The 19,789-nt window shown below is 42.9% G+C and overlaps 1 protein-coding gene across 1 annotated transcript in view; it reads left to right on the top strand.

The window, feature by feature from the left end:
* The window catches only part of LOC138968337 (streptococcal hemagglutinin-like), a 29,243-nt gene that overhangs the window by 756 nt on the left and 8,698 nt on the right, over positions 1–19,789 (top strand). Inside the window, exons 2-9 of the mRNA XM_070340896.1 lie at positions 1,491–1,559; positions 2,535–2,601; positions 3,946–4,067; positions 5,138–5,232; positions 10,773–10,859; positions 12,565–12,669; positions 13,514–13,738; positions 19,170–19,361. Coding sequence (XP_070196997.1) covers positions 1,491–1,559; positions 2,535–2,601; positions 3,946–4,067; positions 5,138–5,232; positions 10,773–10,859; positions 12,565–12,669; positions 13,514–13,738; positions 19,170–19,361 — 962 coding nt within the window. The remainder of the gene's footprint in view (positions 1–1,490; positions 1,560–2,534; positions 2,602–3,945; positions 4,068–5,137; positions 5,233–10,772; positions 10,860–12,564; positions 12,670–13,513; positions 13,739–19,169; positions 19,362–19,789) is intronic.

Here is a 19,789-nt window from a genome sequence, read left to right as displayed (position 1 = left end):
GCGGTTCGCAAACGAACATTCGTCCAAATGATGGTTAAAAACAACCTGCAGCGGACGGCAGCTGAAAATTAAAGGTACATACAGTTAAAACAATCATTCAACTGTATTTATTTGACCTCACACAGACTGTAGGAAGAGGCAAACCGTCTTGAACAAAAAAATTGTCCGCAGGAAGCGACTCCAAGAACACAGACGACTCGAAGTTGAGTGTCATACCTTGTAGTCTTTCTATGAAAGTAGTGGTCCAGTGAACAATACCTTCCGCCTGTGCTCAGAGTCCAAGATCTCTGATCTCTGCAAACATTGAGTTGACTGATTGAGTCAAAGGATACATGTATACGTGGAAGTTTGCCCTATGTGCTTGCACAAGCATCGAAGGATATATTTATTCTGTACAGTTTAGTTTTTACCTGCATGGCTCCCATAAATTGATCTGCTAAAACGGGATAAGAATCAAGTTAATAAAATCAGTGCTGGTATAAAAAAAAAAACCTTTTGTGTGTTACAGAAATTCTGTGTACACTACAACAAAGACTTGCAGCAATAGGGAGGACGTCAGCCGGCTTTGTTTATCTCACACAAACTTAATACTGACTATTCCCCGCCCCTCCAAAGTGCTGCTGATCAAACTTTGGACCATGTATTCCCACCTTGGATTCTAGTTTCGAATGAGAAATGGTATTTTTACTAGTTTTTTCTTCTTCTTCTTCTGCGTTCGTGGGCTGAAACTCCCACGTACACTACGTGTTTTTTTGCACGAGTGGAATTTTACGTGTATGACCGTTTTTACCCCGCCATTTTGGCAGCCATACGCCGCTTTCGGGGAAAGCATGCTGGGTATTTTCGTGTTTCTATAACCCACCGAACTCTGACATGGATTACAGGATCTTTTTCGTGCGCACTTGGTCTTGTGTTTGCGTGTACACACGGGGGTGTTCGGACACCGAGGAGAGTCTGCACACAAAGTTGACTCTGAGAAATAAATCTCTCGCCGAACGTGGGGGCGAACTCACGCTGACAGCGGCCAACTGGATACAAATCCAGCGCGCTACCGACTGAGCTATATCCCCGCCCTAACTAGTTTAAAATTAGCTTCAAAACAAAATATTTCTTTTCTTATGCAACTTGCAAGGGACGTAACCGCTGGGTGCGTTTTCGAATAAATCAAATTTGGGGTAAAATCGATCGAATTACATCACAAATCTGCTTCAGTTGCAAGATCTTGACATGCTTTTCTCCCTCAAGATAATTGTACCGCTTGAAATTGGCGAAGAAACATTCAGTCCGGAATAACTTCTGGCTGACGTCCTCCCGGTAGCTGCATGTACAACAAATTATAAGTATAAATAATATAATATAATGATATGTTACTGTTCCGTGTTTGCCTTCTAACTTATTTTACCTTATAACGTATTTAGTTTCCATGATTAGTTCAGAAAAAAAGTGTATGTTTAATTACTTCAATAATTGTTATTTTTTTCTGTCTTCAGTGACATTGGTGGAAACGGGCAAGGTCTTCGACTCACTTCAGAAGTTTCATCATAGTGAAATTTACGATTGTAAGTAAAGAACACTCATTCAGTACACTTGCAGTTGAACATTTTACAGTATGACTTTTTTTGGCTCACGTAAGTGTAGCCTATGCGATCGTAACTTTGTCTGTCTGTGCGTGCGTGCGTGCGTGCGTCTGTGCGTGTGTATGTCTGTGGTAGAAACTCTAACATTTGAAGACGTCACATTACATTGACGTCACATTATGACGTAAGAGGGTTAGACGTCACGCGAAGGAAGTACTGACAGTCTCGGTCATTATTATTTTGAGCGCGCCGAGACTAGTTGGCAGTCGTGTCCTTGTAAGTAGGCTACATGCAGACAGACAGATCTAGATCTAGTGTCGCTTTCTTGCACAGTTTCACCTATGCTCTTTCTCTCTGTGTGTGTGTGTGTGTGTGTGTGTGTGTGTGTGTGTGTGTGTGTGTGTGTGTGTGTGTGTGTGTGTGTGTGTGTGTGTGTGTGTGTGTGTGTGTGTGTGTGTGTGTGTGTGTGTGCGTGCGTGCGTGCGTGCGTGCGTGCGTGCGTGCGTGCGTGCGTGTGTGTGTGTGTGTGTGGGTGTGTGTGTGTGTGTGTGTGTGTGTGTGTGTGTGTGTGTGTGTGTGTGTGTGTGACGGAGTGATTGAGTTTGTGTTACTGTTTGTCGATTTCTTACGTGAGCCTTGAAGGCTTCGCCTCTTGTTGTTAGATTGGATGGGTGGTTTGTACTTTTGTAGGTGCACTTTAGTTTAAAAAGCATGATATTGAATTTGATTCTTAAACTTCCATCAATCCATGGTAATGTTAGTTAACACATTTGTTGTGATTTCACTGTGCATCAGACCCCGCGGCTTGTCCCCACCCAGTTGGGTGGCACCTAGTTTCGCTTTGTGCACCTCAGCCCCGGTAGTGGTACTTATTTTTGCTTCCCACTCCATGTATCGGGCATTAAAATGGGGGTTCAACTGTATTTGTCATTTTCTCGAACTCTTGTTGTATTACAGTGGAGATCGATGAGGACACTGTCAACGTGGGACTGAAGGAGGCGTGTCTCAAGCGGGAGACACATCGGTACGTATTTGAATATTGTGTGCAATTTAACTGTTTATGTACAGTTAACAATAACACGCATAGGAGGATAAGGATAAGATTGTATATAGTCCTGTGAGGTTACCCTCATGGAAATTCGGGCTGCTTTCTCCCTGGGGAAAGCGAGCTGCCATACAGTATACGGCGCTATCCATATTTTTTTTCTGCATGCGTGTATTCATGTTTCCAAGCCCTGAGACTTTCGCTGTGAACTTGGGTTCTTTATCGTGCGCATGCGTGCACACGGGGGTGTTCGGCCACCGAGGAGAGTCTGCACGATGTTGACTCTGGGAAATAAATCCCTCGCCGAATGTGGGGATCGAACCCACGCCAATAACGACAACTGTTTTTGAAGCCAGCATCGCTACCGATTGAGCTATCTCCCCATCCCCACAGGCATGAGATTTGCCTGTATGTTGGCGTATATCTAGCATTCCCAAAGCTCCACCGATCATTGTTGAGATCCCCAGATTGCAAAATTTATCATTTATTTGTCCTAAAAAATAAAGGGTGTGTGGAGGGGGGGGGGGGGGGGGAGGGGTGTATGTGTTTAGGCTTTTATAACAAAAAAATTACAGTTTTCTTGAAGAATATGAGTGTGTTCAAAAACATTTAATAAGCAAACAAGGAAAAATTGCTTTTTTTCCCCCGTAATATTAACTAATAATGGCGGCATGAACATTGAAATGAGACTAACCTTGTTGACTGTTCTGTGTGTTCATGTGTTTGACTTGAATAATTTCTGATATCTGAACAGCAACATTAACATTTAATAAGAAAATAAGTAAGAACAGTATTTTTTAGTGATACATGTGCTTATGATATAATGATTAATGGCAGCATGAACATTGAAATAATATCAAGTGTTTTTAAGTGCCGTTCACATGGCAGACTTTCCCCTAACTTTCAAGCAATTTTAGTGGGTGCCAAGTCAAATCAAAATCGCTGCCCATGTGAACAAAGCAAACGCTCAAAACAGATTAAAGCAGTGACTCGGCCAGTTCAGCTATCGGAGCTACGTACCTCCTAATGTTGGAAGAGCGTTTGGATAGACATAACTCAGATGATAGAGCTAACAAATCAGTAAGCGCGACAAGGAAAGATCTTCTCCAAGTCAAGGCCGAGTCGAGCAGTGCTCAACTGAATGTTTGAGTCACTGCTATATCTGTCCTTGCCGACTTGGCCTTGACAATTCGGGAGCAATTTCAAACCGACAAAAGTTGAATAAAGTTGGGGGAAAGTCTGCAATGTGAAAAGCACTTTACTGTTCTTGTGTTTGACTAATGACTTCACTGATTTCTGACCAATGATTTTTGACTTGACCAGCAATGAAGTCAAGAAAGAGAAGTCTGTGGTGCGCGTGAAGGACATTCCCAAACACCTGCAGAAGTTGGTTCACCTGGACCCCGCTGCGCTGGAGATGCGACAGATGGTGGACAAGGAAATAGGTTGGTGCTGCTGCCGTCTTTTCCTCCTTTCTTTTGAAGTAGACAGGGAATCCAAATGGGCGCAATGGATTGGTGGTAAGACGCCGGCCTCCAAAGCGGAAGGTCGTAGGTTGGAATCCTGGCCGCACCTGGTGGGTTAAAAGTGGAGATTTTTCTGATCTCCCAGGTCAACTTATGTGCAGATCTGCTTGTGCCTTATCCCCCTTTATGTGTACATGCAAGCACAAGACCAAGTGTGCACGGAAAAGATCCTGTAATCCATGTCAGAGTTCGGTGGGTTATAGAAACACGAAAATACCCAGCATGGTTCCCCCGAAATCGGCGTATGCTGCCTGTATGGCAGGGTAAAAACGGTCATACGCGTAAAACCCCACTCATGCCAAGACATTAGTAAATGTGGGAGTTTCAGCACATGAACGAAGAAGAAGAAGAAGAAGAAAAAGAAGACGTCCACAAATGTGAGAAAATCCGGTCTGTAAGTGTAAAAGGAGGAAGTCTTGAAATGGGAGATAATATGTTCCAATTTTTAAAAGATCGGTCCAGGCAAATTAGCTCCTATTCTTGAAGGCTTTGCAGAGACCAGCACGACCCATCTCGGTCTTCGGGGTTCAGACAGCCAAGCCTTATCAGTCTCAGTGATGACTGTTCTCAGGTTTTCAATGTTGGTCTTTTAGTTTCATACTGACAGATTGACTAAATCTTTGGATATATATCGCTTCCGGCAGATTGACTAAATCTTTGGATATATATCGCTTCCGGCAACTTTTTTTGTATCGTGTGTGCGCATTTATCATGAGAAAATGGAGTTTATTTTTTGTCACTGTCAGCAAGTATCTGTTTAAAATAAGAGTAAGTGAAATAAATAAGTAAGTATAGGATGAAAGTTGCTTGTTCGTTCATTTCAATGCTTGTTATTCTCTCAGGTGCCAGGAGATTAGTTCCTTATAACTCTCACTTACTCCATTACACATGTCGTATGCATTTAGAGTGCTTACTTCCCTTTGGTTATTTAAATGTGAGTATTTGTCCTGTTGTGTTCATCTCAGATGTTCCAGCTTTATATTTTTCAGAGAGAACTACAGACGAAAACGGTGTGTACGAGTCAACTCTTCCGGCAAGCTGCACGCTTCTCACCGACTGTAAAAGCCAGCTGTTCAAAGATGCTGTAAGTTTTGATACTGATCGTGGAATTTCTAAATCAGTTTATAATTAGTGTTTGGTTTTTGAGTCACTTGAGAAAAAGTGACTCTATGTAATCGGTCAGTGTTAGTCTGTCCGGCCGGCCGGCCGGCCGGCCGGCCGTCCGTAGACACCACCTTAACGTTGGACTTTTCTCGGAAACTATCAAAGCGATCGGGCTCATATTTTGTTTAGTCGTGACCTCCAATGACCTCTACACTTTAACGATGGTTTCGTTGACCTTTGACCTTTTTCAAGGTCACAGGTCAGCGTCAAAGGAAAAATTAGACATTTTATATCTTTGACAAAGTTCATCGGATGTGATTGAAACTTTGTAGGATTATTCTTTACATCAAAGTATTTACATCTGTAGCCTTTTACGAACGTTATCAGAAAAACAAGGGAGATAACTAGCCTTTTCTGTTCGGCAACACACAACTTAACGTTGGGCTTTTCTCGGAAACTATAAAAGTGACCGGGCTCAAATTTTATGTGAACGTGACTCATTGTGTTGTGAATAGCAATTTCTTCCTGTCCATCTGATGCCTCATATAATATTCAGAACTGCGAAAGTGACTCGATCGAGCGTTTGCTCTTCTTGTTTTCTCTTCTTTTTGTTGTTTGCTTTGTTGTGTTCTGTTTTGAAGGTTACAAAAAGCATTGAAGTGTGTAGTGCGTTAATATCTTAGACATAGCTAGAATCAAGAACCCGTTGAAAGGTGTAGTGCGTTAATGTCTTAGACATAGCTAGAATCAAGAACCCGTTGAAAGGTGTAGTGCGTTAATGTCTTAGACATAGCTAGAATCAAGAACCCGTTGAAAGGTGTAGTGCGTTAATGTCTTAGACATAGCTAGAATCAAGAACCCGTTGAAAGGTGTAGTGCGTTAATGTCTTAGACATAGCTAGAATGAAGAACCCGTTGAAAGGTGTAGTTAAAGAAGAAGAAAAAAGCAATTCATTTGTGACATTAACAGTTTTCCTTCAACTCAGAATGACTGTGTCCTATGCAGTTCCCGTGACAAGGGAAGTTACTCTGTCAATTTCAAACTTTATAAATCATTCCAAAGTAACTAAAAGCGAGTTTTCCGACCTGTAAATGTTAAACATTTGTAGGAAGCAGGAAGAAAAGGAAACAGATATATATATGCATCATATTCAGGGATGTCGTTAGGCGTCGGACATCGGACATAGACCAATTAAAAGGCTCAAATGTCCGATTCACATAGCCGCATGGCGGTCAGATGTCCTATCGTTTTCAACTGAGTGCGGTCATTGTCCGTTTGTGTCAAAAACAGAAGAAAACACGGCGAGCGTTATTCTTGAAAAGGACAGTGTCGCCGTTGAAACTGACACAACCACGGAAAGAGAAGTTTTGTCTTTTGTACATGACATGGTGTCGGCACAGCAGGAAATTCGCAGAAACAGTCTTTTAACTATCCATGTCTGACCCTGTTTGGTTGGTTAGACCTTGACAGCAGAAGAGACTGCTGCTTTGTTGAATCTGTGTTGAAATGGACTTTTTTTACATTTTCTCATCATGCAGTTTGTGAGACAATCAAAAAAAAGAGTGCTGAAGGTTTTGGTTGCTTTTTAGATGTTAGTTTCTTTTTGTGTTTGTCCTATTTAGAACTAAATTAATAAAACAATGTATGCAAAAATGTTCAGAGTATATGTGACGTTCCACCACAAAACCAGTCTTAAGTCGCAGCAGGCGAAAGCGAGATAGCGTGAGGAAAAGGCACTGAGGGTCTATCTGGGTGAAATTCACTTTTTTGCAGAAACGTGTTCTGTAGACCCCAAATTACATGACAACCAAAAAAATATGCCAAAATCAATCGCTAAATAGTTAAATTATTGGATTTAAATGCAATACATTCTTCAAAAAAGTCAAGCATAACATCAAAATGCCTCACTTTCACCGATAGTTTGCTTAGTGTATCCCTTACAGAACCCCACTATGTTTGGTACTGTCGGAAAGCTTATTGCATCAGCTTTCCCGCTGTGTGTTTCTGTGGTTAAAAATACCTGCCCACTTCCTCCAAATAAGGAAATCGTGACGTAAACAAACTTTAAGATTTAACCAATCAGCTTGTCTGCCTTCAAAAAAGGGCTAGCAACGGCCTCCTCATTGGTCAAATCAAAGCCCAGGGGAAGTAACACTTTATCATTTCCTATCGCTATACGAAAGCAAACCCATGGCTGACGTACACCGATTGACAGCGCTTCTCAACTGCAATTCGCTTGAAAATAACCACGAACTCCGAGATTTGTTGTCGGATTTCTTTGCCGAAGACGTTGCTGGATTCAGTGACTCCGATTCTGATGCATCTGACGCCGAGATATGTGACGCTGATGCTGAATATGCGGACGAAGAGGAGACAGACCGTCCCCTCGTCAGTGTCAAAAACCCCGTTGGCGTTTCTAATGGCACTGCATCAACTGCAAGAACACATGTAGTTGAGGCAAGTGGTGGAGGAGATGTGATGGAAGTGCATGCTGCAGTTCCTTAATTGCAACAGGGCTGTGATGTTCTCGAGAGAACTCGCCTTCGTTGCTGCAAAGCCAATGGAACTGGCTGCAAACAGATTAAAGTTCCTGACGCTGCACCCGGAAATACTCGTCGTGGATGTATCACCCAGTTTGATCCGGAGGAGATTGTAGCTCTACAGCTATCAGTGCAAGACATGTATAAAGGTGAGGTTGGAGGTGGTGTCACCATTGATGTGCAAGAGCTTTTGTGGTGAACAGACTGTCACAGTGGAGGAGTTCCTCTGTTTGGGATCTACATTCTGATCTGTACGTATTTCTATTCGATGCCAAAAAAGTGACTGATACAAGTAAGTTGATTTTGTTCAAGTGTATTTCAAAAATGGACAAAAACGTGGGTGTGATGCATGTAACCTCTTTAATCCTGATAATGACAGTGAAAATGTTTGCTGAAGTGTATGACATGTATTTGACCGTTTTCCTCCACATGTATGATGTAAACAAAGCCTTCAAAAATGGTGATAATTGTTCTTTTAACCCCTCGTTTTGGATTTAAAGGATGCATGAAAGATCAAAGTACACTTGTGCAAAATGTGGAAGGGTTAGGTAATTTTCAACCCCCGTTGCTTAGGAAAATGTAAAGCTGGTGCTTTCCAAAACTTTCAAGCCCGATTTCTCAAAATGGCCGCAGGTCAACTTCTTTCATAAAAATGGCCGTAATATCGTTATTTATTGACCTAGAGCTTTAATTTTGTTTTCTAAACATCCAGGAAAGACTCACAATTTCAAAATAATAACTAACTCAAATCATCCAAATTCCGACTTAAGACTGATTTTGTGATGGACTGTCACATATGTACTACTAGAGGAATACCCGGCTTCGCCGGGGTGAATCGCGAGACAGAGACAGACAGCGTGGCGGTTCATCACAATCACCTCTGCAAGCGAAGTCCTGTCAAACGGGATTGAGAATTTTAGAGCTTATTCCTTAGCCCTATATTATCTGTTGTGGCTTCTCAAATGCCAGAACATACAGACAGACAAAAGCCGCTAGACCCCATCACAAACAGAACTCTACAATCAACAGGTTTTTTCCCCCACACACACACACAAACACACACACAGAGAAGCCGTATATATATATGCATATCTGTATCTATAAATATATAGAGATAGGTGAGAGTGTATTTTTCGCGTGGCTATAAATTGATTCGACCTTTTCACTTTGACAGTAAGAACAACTTACGGGTGCAAGGGAAGCGTTCTGGACAGCGCAGTGACATTCTAAAAATAGTCACTCTCAGAAACGGGAATTTGGGGTGAGACAGACAGCGTGGCGGTTCACCACAATCACCTTTGAAAGGCGAAGTCCTGTCAAACGGGATTGAGAATTTTAGAGCTTATTTCTTAGCCCTATATTATCTACTGTGGCTTCTCACATGCCAGAACATACAGACAGACAAAAGCCGCTAGACCCCATCACAAACAGAACTCTATAATACATAGGTTTTTGCCTACACACACACACAAACACACACACACACAGAGAAGCCGTATATATATATGCATATCTGTATCTATAAATATATAGAGATAGGTGAGAGTGTATTTTTCGCGTGGCTATAAATTGATTCGACCTTTTCACTTTGACAGTAAGAACAACTTACGGGTGCAAGGGAAGCGTTCTGGACAGCGCAGTGACATTCTAAAAATAAATAGTAACTTACAACTGAACGGGAAAGCCACACGAAGGAAGGGAGATAAACGCCAAACACTGGAGAAGATAAGGAAGAGTTACTTATAATGGTGAAATGAACACAAAAACGAACATGAGTTTAGCGCTGCGCGCTGAGAGCACGTGTTGAAATATCTCATCGATGATATTGTGTCCGGGGTGTAGCTGAATACGGTGTCCAAATTTGAAAAAGAACCACCGAGAACTTTGGCGTTGTGATGTGGTGTAGCGGCTATGGTGTGTCGGTATGGGGGCCCGGGTAAGCTGAGGTGGAACCAAAATAGCTGAGGTGGAACCAAAATCGGTTCCGCGCTGCGCGCTGAGAGCACGTGTTGAAATATCTCATCGACCAGGTTGTGTCCAGGGTGTACCTGAATATGATCACCAAATTTGAAACAGATCCATCGAGAACCTTGGCCGCGCATCGCGCACAGACAGACAGACACACAGACAGACACTAGTCGTATATATATATAGATATGTGTGTGTGTTAAAGCATGTGTGTGTGCACATGATTTTGGAGCCATTGCATTGACAGTGTTTTGCACAAAATTATGATGTCCTACTGAAATTTCTGAAAGCGGTCAAATGTCCTATTGATTCTGAAGAGCTCAGGACATTTGTCCTATTGGTGTGAATTTGAAACAACATCCCTGCATATTACATTCTAGCACAAGCTTATCATCTAACAAGTACTCATTGCTCCTCCTTGTCTCTGTCGACGCCTGGTCTGTCGGAGCAGATATTTTTCCTCTTCTTCTTGTCGATCACACTTATACTGTCAGCCGGGACAGTGAGACGAATGCTGCTGTCTTCTCCAGGTCTTCCTTTCCTCCGTACAGCTTGCAGTGAAGGGAGACTGCAGTTGGCCACACGGTTTTTCTCAGGCTCTCTAAGTTGGGCCATCTCTGGAGGATGTGTTCAGTGGTCTGGTCCTCTAGTCCACAGCTGCAAGTAGGGGAGGGGACCAGCTGGAGCAGATATAAAAGTGTTTCTAGCTATGTTTACTGATGATTGGGTCGTGGGTTCGAACCCCGGCCGGGTCATACCTAAGACTTTAAAATTGGCAATCTAGTGGCTGCTCCGCCTGGCGTCTGGCATTATGGGGTTTGTGCTAGGACTGGTTGGTCCGGTGTCAGAATAATGTGACTGGGTGAGACATGAAGCCTGTGCTGCGACTTCTGTCTTGTGTGTGGCGCACGTTAAATGTCAAAGCAGCACCGCCCTGATAGGGCTCTTCGTGGTCGGCTGGGCGTTAAGCAAACAAACAAACAAACTGATGATTGGATGTGCCTATTTGCAGATTGATCACCTGAAGGCTTGCCACACGGTTGGAGTGTCCTTCGAAGGCATCAGACTCGGGCGTGATGGGGTGTTGTGCTGGATTTTGGTGGGTTTCCTGTTACGTACCTTTCTCCTGGTTAAAGAACTTTTGTTTTTGGATTAATTAGAACAAGAGGAAGAAGAAGAACGAATACTTTATTGTCTTTACAAAACATAAATGTGCCTTTGTGTCTGCCTCAGAATTACAAAACGATGTCATGGAAGTTTACTGTCAACTAGATATAAAAGGTTGTGTGAAAGCAGAAGATGTGTATACATTTGTTCCAGATGTTAGAGTTAGACACTTGTATTGGTATCCGGGACAATATAGTACATTGATGGTCTGTGCAGTGTTCTTTTATCTCAAATAAAACGACTGAGTAATTTTGTAATGGAGCAAGTTCTACTTCTGCCTGATTTTGTCAACATTTCTTTCTGTTGTTTCGTCCAGTCCCTGTCCGTAGTGCAGTCTGGCTTCAAAAATACACGACCCTTTTAAGACCTCCAACAATCTGAGAAAATCAAGTCTTAAAAAGTCGCGTAAGGCGAAATAACAACATTTAGTCAAGCTGTCGAACTCACAGAATGAAACTGAACGCACTGCTTTTTTCACCAAGACCACATACTCGTAGTTTCGTCAGTCCACCGCTCGTGGCAAAGGCAGTGAAATCGACAAGCCATGCAGAATAGTGCGGTAGTGGTCGCGCTGAGCAGGATAACACGCTTTTCTGTATGTCTATTCTTTTTAGCTTACTGAGTTTGTTTTTAATCCAAACATAATTATATCTATATGTTTTTGGAATCAGGGACCGACAAGGAATAAAATGAAATTGTTTTTAAATCGATTTCGGAAAATTGATTTTAATCATAATTTTCATATTTTTAATTTTCAGAGCTTGTTTGTAATCCAAATATAACATATGTATATGTTTTTGGAATCAGAAAATGACGAAGAATAAGATGAGTTTTTTTTTGGATCGTTTAATAAAAAAATAATGTTAATTACAACTGTCCGATTTTTAATGGCCAGACTCATTCATTAGTTTTTAAGCTACCAAGCTGAAATGCAATACCAAAGTCTGGCCTTTGTCGAAGATTGCTTTGCCAAAATTTCAATCAATTTGATTGAAAAATGAGGGTGTGACAGTGCCGCCTCAACTTTTACAAAAAGCCGGATATGACGTCATCAAAGGTATTTATCGTAAAAATGAAAAAAACGTCCGGGGATATCATTCCCAGGAACTCTCATGTCAAATTTCATAAAGATCGGTCCAGTAGTTTAGTCTGAATCGCTCCACACACACACACACACACGCACGCACGCACGCACGCACGCACGCACGCACGCACGCACGCACGCACGCACGCACGCACGCACGCACGTACGCACGTACGCACGCACGCACACACACTCACACACGCACACACACATTCACATACACAGACACACACACACACACACACACACACACACACACACACACACACACACACCACGACCCTCGTCTCGATTCCCCCTCTATGTTAAAACATTTAGTCAAAACTTGACTAAATGTAAAAAGGAGGGTTTTTGTTAAATGGGGGTAAATTGATAGAGGTTATGAACAGCAAAAAAAATCTGAGAAACAGGGTCTTAAAACGGTGGGTTCTATTGTAATTAGAATTTTACCGCTGTCTCCATTTTTAAATTCAAGAGCAGATGCAATGTTTGATTAAATCATTATTTTGACTTACACTGTAAGTTACAGTGATCGGTTTTTTTTCCCTTGCAGGTATCCACTGCAGAACACACCATGTTCTTTGACGTCAAGACCATGGGTAGTGGTTGTTTTGATGCAGGGATTAAGGACATTCTTCAATCTCACAAGATTCTGAAGGTGTGTATGCAGACCTGTTTACTCGTATTTTGTACGCCAAGTTTCCAAGAATACGATAAATACTCTGGTTGATAAGAGAAAGTAGGACTATTTCCAGTGTCATATTTTTACAGTTTTATCAACAGTGCGACGGACGTTGTATTGGAATTTCACTGAGCTAACAGTTTTACATCAGTCACATGATTCACAAGCACCTCTACCTGGTAAGAAAATACACTCAATATTTTGAAAATACACTAAGTCTCTGTGGAAAATACGCAAACTGTTCCAATTAGGTAAAAAGGCCTGTGTATATTTCTTTCGAATTTGAGGGTCTGTTATGCAGAGTCCCAAACTATTATCTTATTGACTGTGGAACACGAAGTCCTTTGGGGATGGAAGAAGCCTGTTTGCTCACAGTGTGACGTGTCTTTTTATCTTAGATGCCAGGAATTTGGTTCAGCATATGAACTGTGCAAAAGAATTATTGCGGCAATGTTCATACCTGAACTAAAGCAATCATTTCTGTGTCATTTTCAATTTTGGGGGTACCTTTATTTGGGCGGCGTTCAGGTGACCCTTGTAAAAGAAACCTTTGATCAAAAAATTGTGCTAGACTGCCAAGGTGAGTGCCTTAAATGGCAAAGAAAGTCTGAATGAAAATACAACGAAATAAATGCTTTAGTTGGGGTACACAAATTGTCCTAGTAATTATTTTGCTAAGGTTATAATTCAACCTCCTCTTGCTGTTCGATCTTATCAATAGCTTAGTGCTCAGACCTCACAAACAGCTAGTTCTAGCCACACTAACCAATTTTCTTTCACACCAGTACTAAACATCAACAACTATCTTGCAATCTTCCAGGTGATCCACGATTGTCGTCTGCCATCAGACATACTGCACCACCAGTACGGCACCAAGCTCGTCAACATCCTCGACACGCAGGTGGCCGCTGTCTACGTGTACAAGATGCGGCACAACAACGACTACCCGCGATACGTCATGAGTCTGCCCGACTGCCTGCAGATGTACCTATGGATGGACAGGGAGGACCTGTACTTTCCTCTGGTCAGGGCGCACTGCCCCGAGGTCAGTGCAGTCACAAAATGGGTCATAATACATCGTCTACACTGAAATGTGTCCCTACAGATACTCTACTGGGCATTAAATTACATATTCTTACCGCAATTCTCATAAATGCATTGACTTCAATCTCACATGCTAGATGTCGAAACACTACTCAAATTACCTGCCCTTGAAAGGGTGGTAACCAAGCTAAAAAAAACAGACGCCATAGCCGTTGCTATGCCCTGAACCCACTTGGTTACCCATAACCCCCCGCGCACCACGTGAGCGCCGGCATCCGGAATAATCATTCTCGACTTTCGACGACACACGTCAGACGTGCGGAATTCGACTGCTCACTTGGCTTTCCCTAGCCCTCGTCTTTGTGACGATACGGGCTTGGGGGGGGGGGGGGGGGGGGCCTTTACCTGTTCGCCTTTCTTTTGGTGAGACCTGTCCTTTGCAACTCCTTAGCGCCCCGCTCTCAATCCAGGTGGTTAATCACCTCTGTTTCTTATCGGCTCTGGGCAGCTTGGCCTCTTCTTTGAGGTTCCGGCGTCTCGGCTATCTCAGCTACTTTGAAACAAATAGGCCTCTCTATCGATGTTCATGGCGCTTTTGCGGGCATGATCAAAGGACCTTGTTTTAAGAGGTTTAGAGGCGTACCCCTGTTCCTTTTTGGGATTTGTTTCTGGTTTTGTAATGGTTGCGTGCTTTGGCATTTTGAGCCCTTACTCTCGGCTCGTTTGCTAGACTTAACGCGTAGGACTTTGTTCCTCTTACTCTGGGCCTCAGCCTCGAAGGGCAGTGGGACCCATGCGTATTGGGTTACCGGAGGATGTAGCCTTGGAACATGATAATTCCATTTTTTCACGGCTTTTCGTACAGATTTCCTTGAATCAGAACCCTGGTCAATCTCCTCTGGTATTTATTTCCCTCCTCTCGGGAGGATTCTTGCTCCGGGCGATTTGGATTTTCTAACTGTCTGGTTGGAGCTTTAAAATCCTTTCTAACTTGCGCTAAGTCAATTGGAACTAAGAGCCCAAAGCTCATGTTCTTATCTCTTTACACTTTAGGTGAAAGAGGCTTTTCTTAATTGACTCTCACAAGAGACGTTGCTACTTTCATAGGACAGTCGTATGAGTGGTGGCCTATGGAGCACGGGGGGGGGGGGGGGGGGGGGGGGGGGGCGTTCAGTCCTCTCTCTGTCCTTTACAGGGGTTCAGGAGTCCAGAGCTGGGGGGGGGGGGGGGGGTCTTCTCTCTCTGTGTGGCATTCCAGTCGCTTAGGCGAAGTTTTGCCATCTTCTCTTTGGAGGTCTGATGACGTGTTCAATAATTTTTTTACCTCCTGGACATCTCCTGCTCTTGACTTGACGAGGCCTTTTCTTTGCCCTCGTCAGTTTCTGCAGCACAGGTTCTTTCAGGGACATAATTAAGTCCCTCCTCCTTTTGGAGCAATCTGCATTTATGAGAATTGCGGTAAGAATATGTAATTTAATCGAAAATTTCAATAATAAATTTTCATTTGATTAATAATATATACTTACCCAATTCTCATAGTTAATACCCTCCCATCCATCCCCGCTACTTAATTTCCTGCGGGGTTTTGAGAAGTCTCGAATGATTATTCCGGATGCCGGCGCTCACGTGGTGCGCGGAGGGTTATGGGTAACCAAGTGGGTTCAGGGCATAGCAACGGCTATGGCGTCTGTTTTTTAGCTTGGTTACCACCCTTTCTAGGGCAGGTAATTTGAGTAGTGTTTCAACATCTAGCATGTGAGATTGAAGTCAATGCATTTATGAGAATTGGGTAAGTATATTAATCAAATGAAATTTTCGATTTTATGTTCCTGCATTCTCATGAAACTTTATTAAAAATGTCTACTCTTGTGAAACGCGGCATAAATGCGGATGTGGGAATAAATCTCAGAAAATGCTACACTTAATTACCATTTGCTACGCTAAAAATTTAAAAAAAAAATCTAAATTGCTACACTCGAGGCTTGACAAGGGTTGGAAGGTGTGTGTGTACAAACTGTGAAAGGAGCTTGTTGTACATGGGTCAAGTGTGTTCGCTGGCTTCTCATCACATCCATTTGAATGAAACCCTTGAGGGCCGTACGGGCTGCATGTTGTATCGTGCTGCATGTTGTATCGTGCTGCATGTTGTATTGTGCTGTATGTTGTATTGTGCTGTATGTTGTATCGTGCTGCATGTTGTATCGTGCTGCATGTTGTATTGTGCTGTATGTTGTATCGTGCTGCATGTTGTATCGTGCTGTATGTTGTATTGTGCTGTATGTTGTATCGTGCTGCATGTTGTATCGTGCTGCATGTTGTATCGTGCTGTATGTTGTATTGTGCTGCATGTTGTATCGTGCTGTATGTTGTATCGTGCTGCATGTTGTATCGTGCTGCATGTTGTATCGTGCTGTATGTTGTATCGTGCTGTATGTTGTATTGTGCTGCATGTTGTATTGTGCTGCATGTTGTATCGTGCTGCATGTTGTATTGTGCTGTATGTTGTATTGTGCTGTATGTTGTATTGTGATGCATGTTGTATTGTGCTGCATGTTGTATCGTGCTGCATGTTGTATTGTGCTGTATGTTGTATTGTGATGCATGTTGTATCGTGCTGCATGTTGTATTGTGCTGTATGTTGTATTGTGCTGCATGTTGTATCGTGCTGCATGTTGTATTGTGCTGCATGTTGTATCGTGCTGCATGTTGTATCGTGCTGTATGTTGTATTGTGCTGTATGTTGTATCGTGCTGCATGTTGTATCGTGCTGCATGTTGTATCGTGCTGTATGTTGTATTGTGCTGCATGTTGTATCGTGCTGCATGTTGTATTGTGCTGTATGTTGTATTGTGATGCATGTTGTATTGTGCTGTATGTTGTATTGTGCTGCATGTTGTATTGTGCTGTATGTTGTATTGTGCTGCATGTTGTATCGTGCTGCATGTTGTATCGTGCTGCATGTTGTATTGTGCTGCATGTTGTATTGTGCTGCATGTTGTATCGTGCTGTATGTTGTATCGTGCTGCATGTTGTATTGTGCTGCATGTTGTATTGTGCTGCATGTTGTATCGTGCTGTATGTTGTATCGTGCTGCATGTTGTATCGTGCTGTATGTTGTATTGTGCTGCATGTTGTATTGTGCTGCATGTTGTATCGTGCTGTATGTTGTATTGTGCTGCATGTTGTATTGTGCTGCATGTTGTATTGTGCTGTATGTTGTATTGTGATGCATGTTGTATTGTGCTGCATGTTGTATTGTGCTCCATGTTGTATTGTGCTGTATGTTGTATTGTGCTGCATGTTGTATTGTGCTGTATGTTGTATTGTGCTGCATGTTGTATTGTGCTGCATGTTGTATTGTGCTGCATGTTGTATTGTGCTGTGCCCAATCCCCGTGTCTCGAATGTGGAAAATGTGTGATGCTGTCATCTTCTTCACAGTGCAGGGAGTTAAGTCAATTTTGTTGCTTTTTGTAGAGAATTGAATGTGTTGCTTCCCTTTGATCAGGAAAAAGCAAGTTGAATTCTCAGCAATTGGTTGGAATGGTAAACGGTGCGTTGTTGGCAAGATGGCTGCACGCACATAGTGTGCACTTGGTAGGGTTGTTCTATGGAAGTATACTGTTCTTCAAGTTCAGCAGAACGCACCTTTTACGTATGACCTCCAAAACATCAGGTCTTATAAATAAGGTAGTGCCCCCCGCGGGTTAGGGGGAAGAATTTACCCGATGCTCCCCAGCATGTCGTAAGAGGCGACTAATGGATTCTGTTTCTCCTTTTACCCTTGTTAAGTGTTTTCTCCTTTTACCCTTGTTAAGTGTTTCTTGTATAGAATATAGTCAATGTTTGTAAAGATTTTAGTCAAGCAGTATTTAAGAAATGTTAAGTCCTTTGTACTGGAAACTTGCATTCTCCCAGTAAGGTCATATATTGTACTACGTTGCAAGCCCCTGGAGCAATTTTTGAGTCACTTGAGAAAAAGTGACTCTATGTAATCGGTCAGTGTTAGTCTGTCCGGCCGGCCGGCCGTCCGTAGACACCACCTTAACGTTGGACTTTTCTCGGAAACTATCAAAGCGATCGGGCTCATATTTTGTTTAGTCGTGACCTCCAATGACCTCTACACTTTAACGATGGTTTCGTTGACCTTTGACCTTTTTCAAGGTCACAGGTCAGCGTCAAAGGAAAAATTAGACATTTTATATCTTTGACAAAGTTCATCGGATGTGATTGAAACTTTGTAGGATTATTCTTTACATCAAAGTATTTACATCTGTAGCCTTTTACGAACGTTATCAGAAAAACAAGGGAGATAACTAGCCTTTTCTGTTCGGCAACACACAACTTAACGTTGGGCTTTTCTCGGAAACTATAAAAGTGACCGGGCTCAAATTTTATGTGAACGTGACTCATTGTGTTGTGAATAGCAATTTCTTCCTGTCCATCTGATGCCTCATATAATATTCAGAACTGCGAAAGTGACTCGATCGAGCGTTTGCTCTTCTTGTTTTATTAGTGCTTTTGTGAACAAGAAACAATTAACAAGTGGTTCTATTCCATCTCCCCCCTTTCCCCGTCGCGATATAACCTTGAACGGTTGAAAACGACGTTAAACACCAAATAAAGAAAGAAAGAAAGAAATGAGGTAGTCTTAAAATGGGGGTTAACTTATTGGGGTTATCAACAATAAATCGGAGGAAACAGAGTCTTAAAGTAGGGGTCTTAAAAGGGGGGGTTCAACAGTACAATGAACATCCCTCGGTCCTCAACAGTACAATGAACATCCCTCGGTCCTCAACAGTACAATGAACATCCCTCGGTCCTCAACAGTACAATCAACATCCCTCAGTCCTCAACAGTACAATCAACATCCCTCGGTCCTCAACAGTACAATGAACATCCCTCGGTCCTCAACAGTACAATGAACATCCCTCGGCCCTCAACAGTACAATGAACATCCCTCGGCCCTCAACAGTACAATGAACATCCCTCGGCCCTCAACAGTACAATGAACATCCCTCGGCCCTCAACAGTACAATCAACATCCCTCGGTCCTCAACAGTACAATGAACATCCCTCGGCCCTCAACAGTACAATGAACATCCCTCGGTCCTCAACAGTACAATGAACATCCCTCGGTCCTCAACAGTACAATCAACATCCCTCGGTCCTCAACAGTATAATCAACATCCCTTGGTCCTCAACAGTACAATGAACATCCCTCGGTCCTCAACAGTACTATGAACATCCCTCGGTCCTCAACAGTCCAATCAACATCCCTCGGTCCTTAACAGTACAATGAACATCCCTCGGTCCTCAACAGTACAATCAACATCCCTCGGTCCTCAACAGTACAATCAACATCCCTCGGTCCTCAACAGCTCAAATTCTCTGCAACACAGTTTCTAAGTGGTACGGCTTTTTCTGTGACAGAAAGACGAAGAAGTGTATGCATTGCGGCCGGAGCCCAGCCTGGTGTACCAGTGGATGCACCAGCGTTGCCACTTCCTGCTGGCGCTGAGAGACAGAGAGATGGACGAGATTTTGCTGGAGTTCACGATGGGCGTGGACCACTACCTGCAGAGTGTGCGCGATGCCAGCAAGTCTGACGCCAAGATGAGACAGGTATTTCATTTGTTCATTTTCATTACCTTATTGTCCCATCGCTGGGAAAGTCGGGTCGCTTCCTCCCAGTGGAAAGCTAGCAACAACAAGAGTCGCGCTACCCAGGTGTATGCGTGATTAGGTGTAAACAGCCACTTATTGCAGAATGACCGATTTCTTTTACGTGCCACAGTGGTGACATGGGGGTGAAACATGGATACCGTCTCCGAGTCTGCACATAAAGTCGATCCGTCCCGGCCCGGATTCAACCTGCATCCTTAGGATCACAAGTCCAGTGCTCTACCCACTGTGCTACCAGGCCCCCTGAGCTATAACAAATATCAATTTCAATGAATACAACCCCGCGGCCATGTAACACCCACTAAGTACCACCTACTATTCCAGCTATGACCTGTCAAAATGTTGATTAAGAATTGACTAAACCTGGT

The sequence above is a fragment of the Littorina saxatilis genome, linkage group LG6 (assembly GCF_037325665.1).
Source record: "Littorina saxatilis isolate snail1 linkage group LG6, US_GU_Lsax_2.0, whole genome shotgun sequence".
NCBI lineage: Eukaryota > Metazoa > Mollusca > Gastropoda > Littorinimorpha > Littorinidae > Littorina > Littorina saxatilis.
The sequence above is the reverse complement of the archived record's forward strand: the minus strand, read 5'-3'. Positions and strand labels throughout refer to the sequence as shown.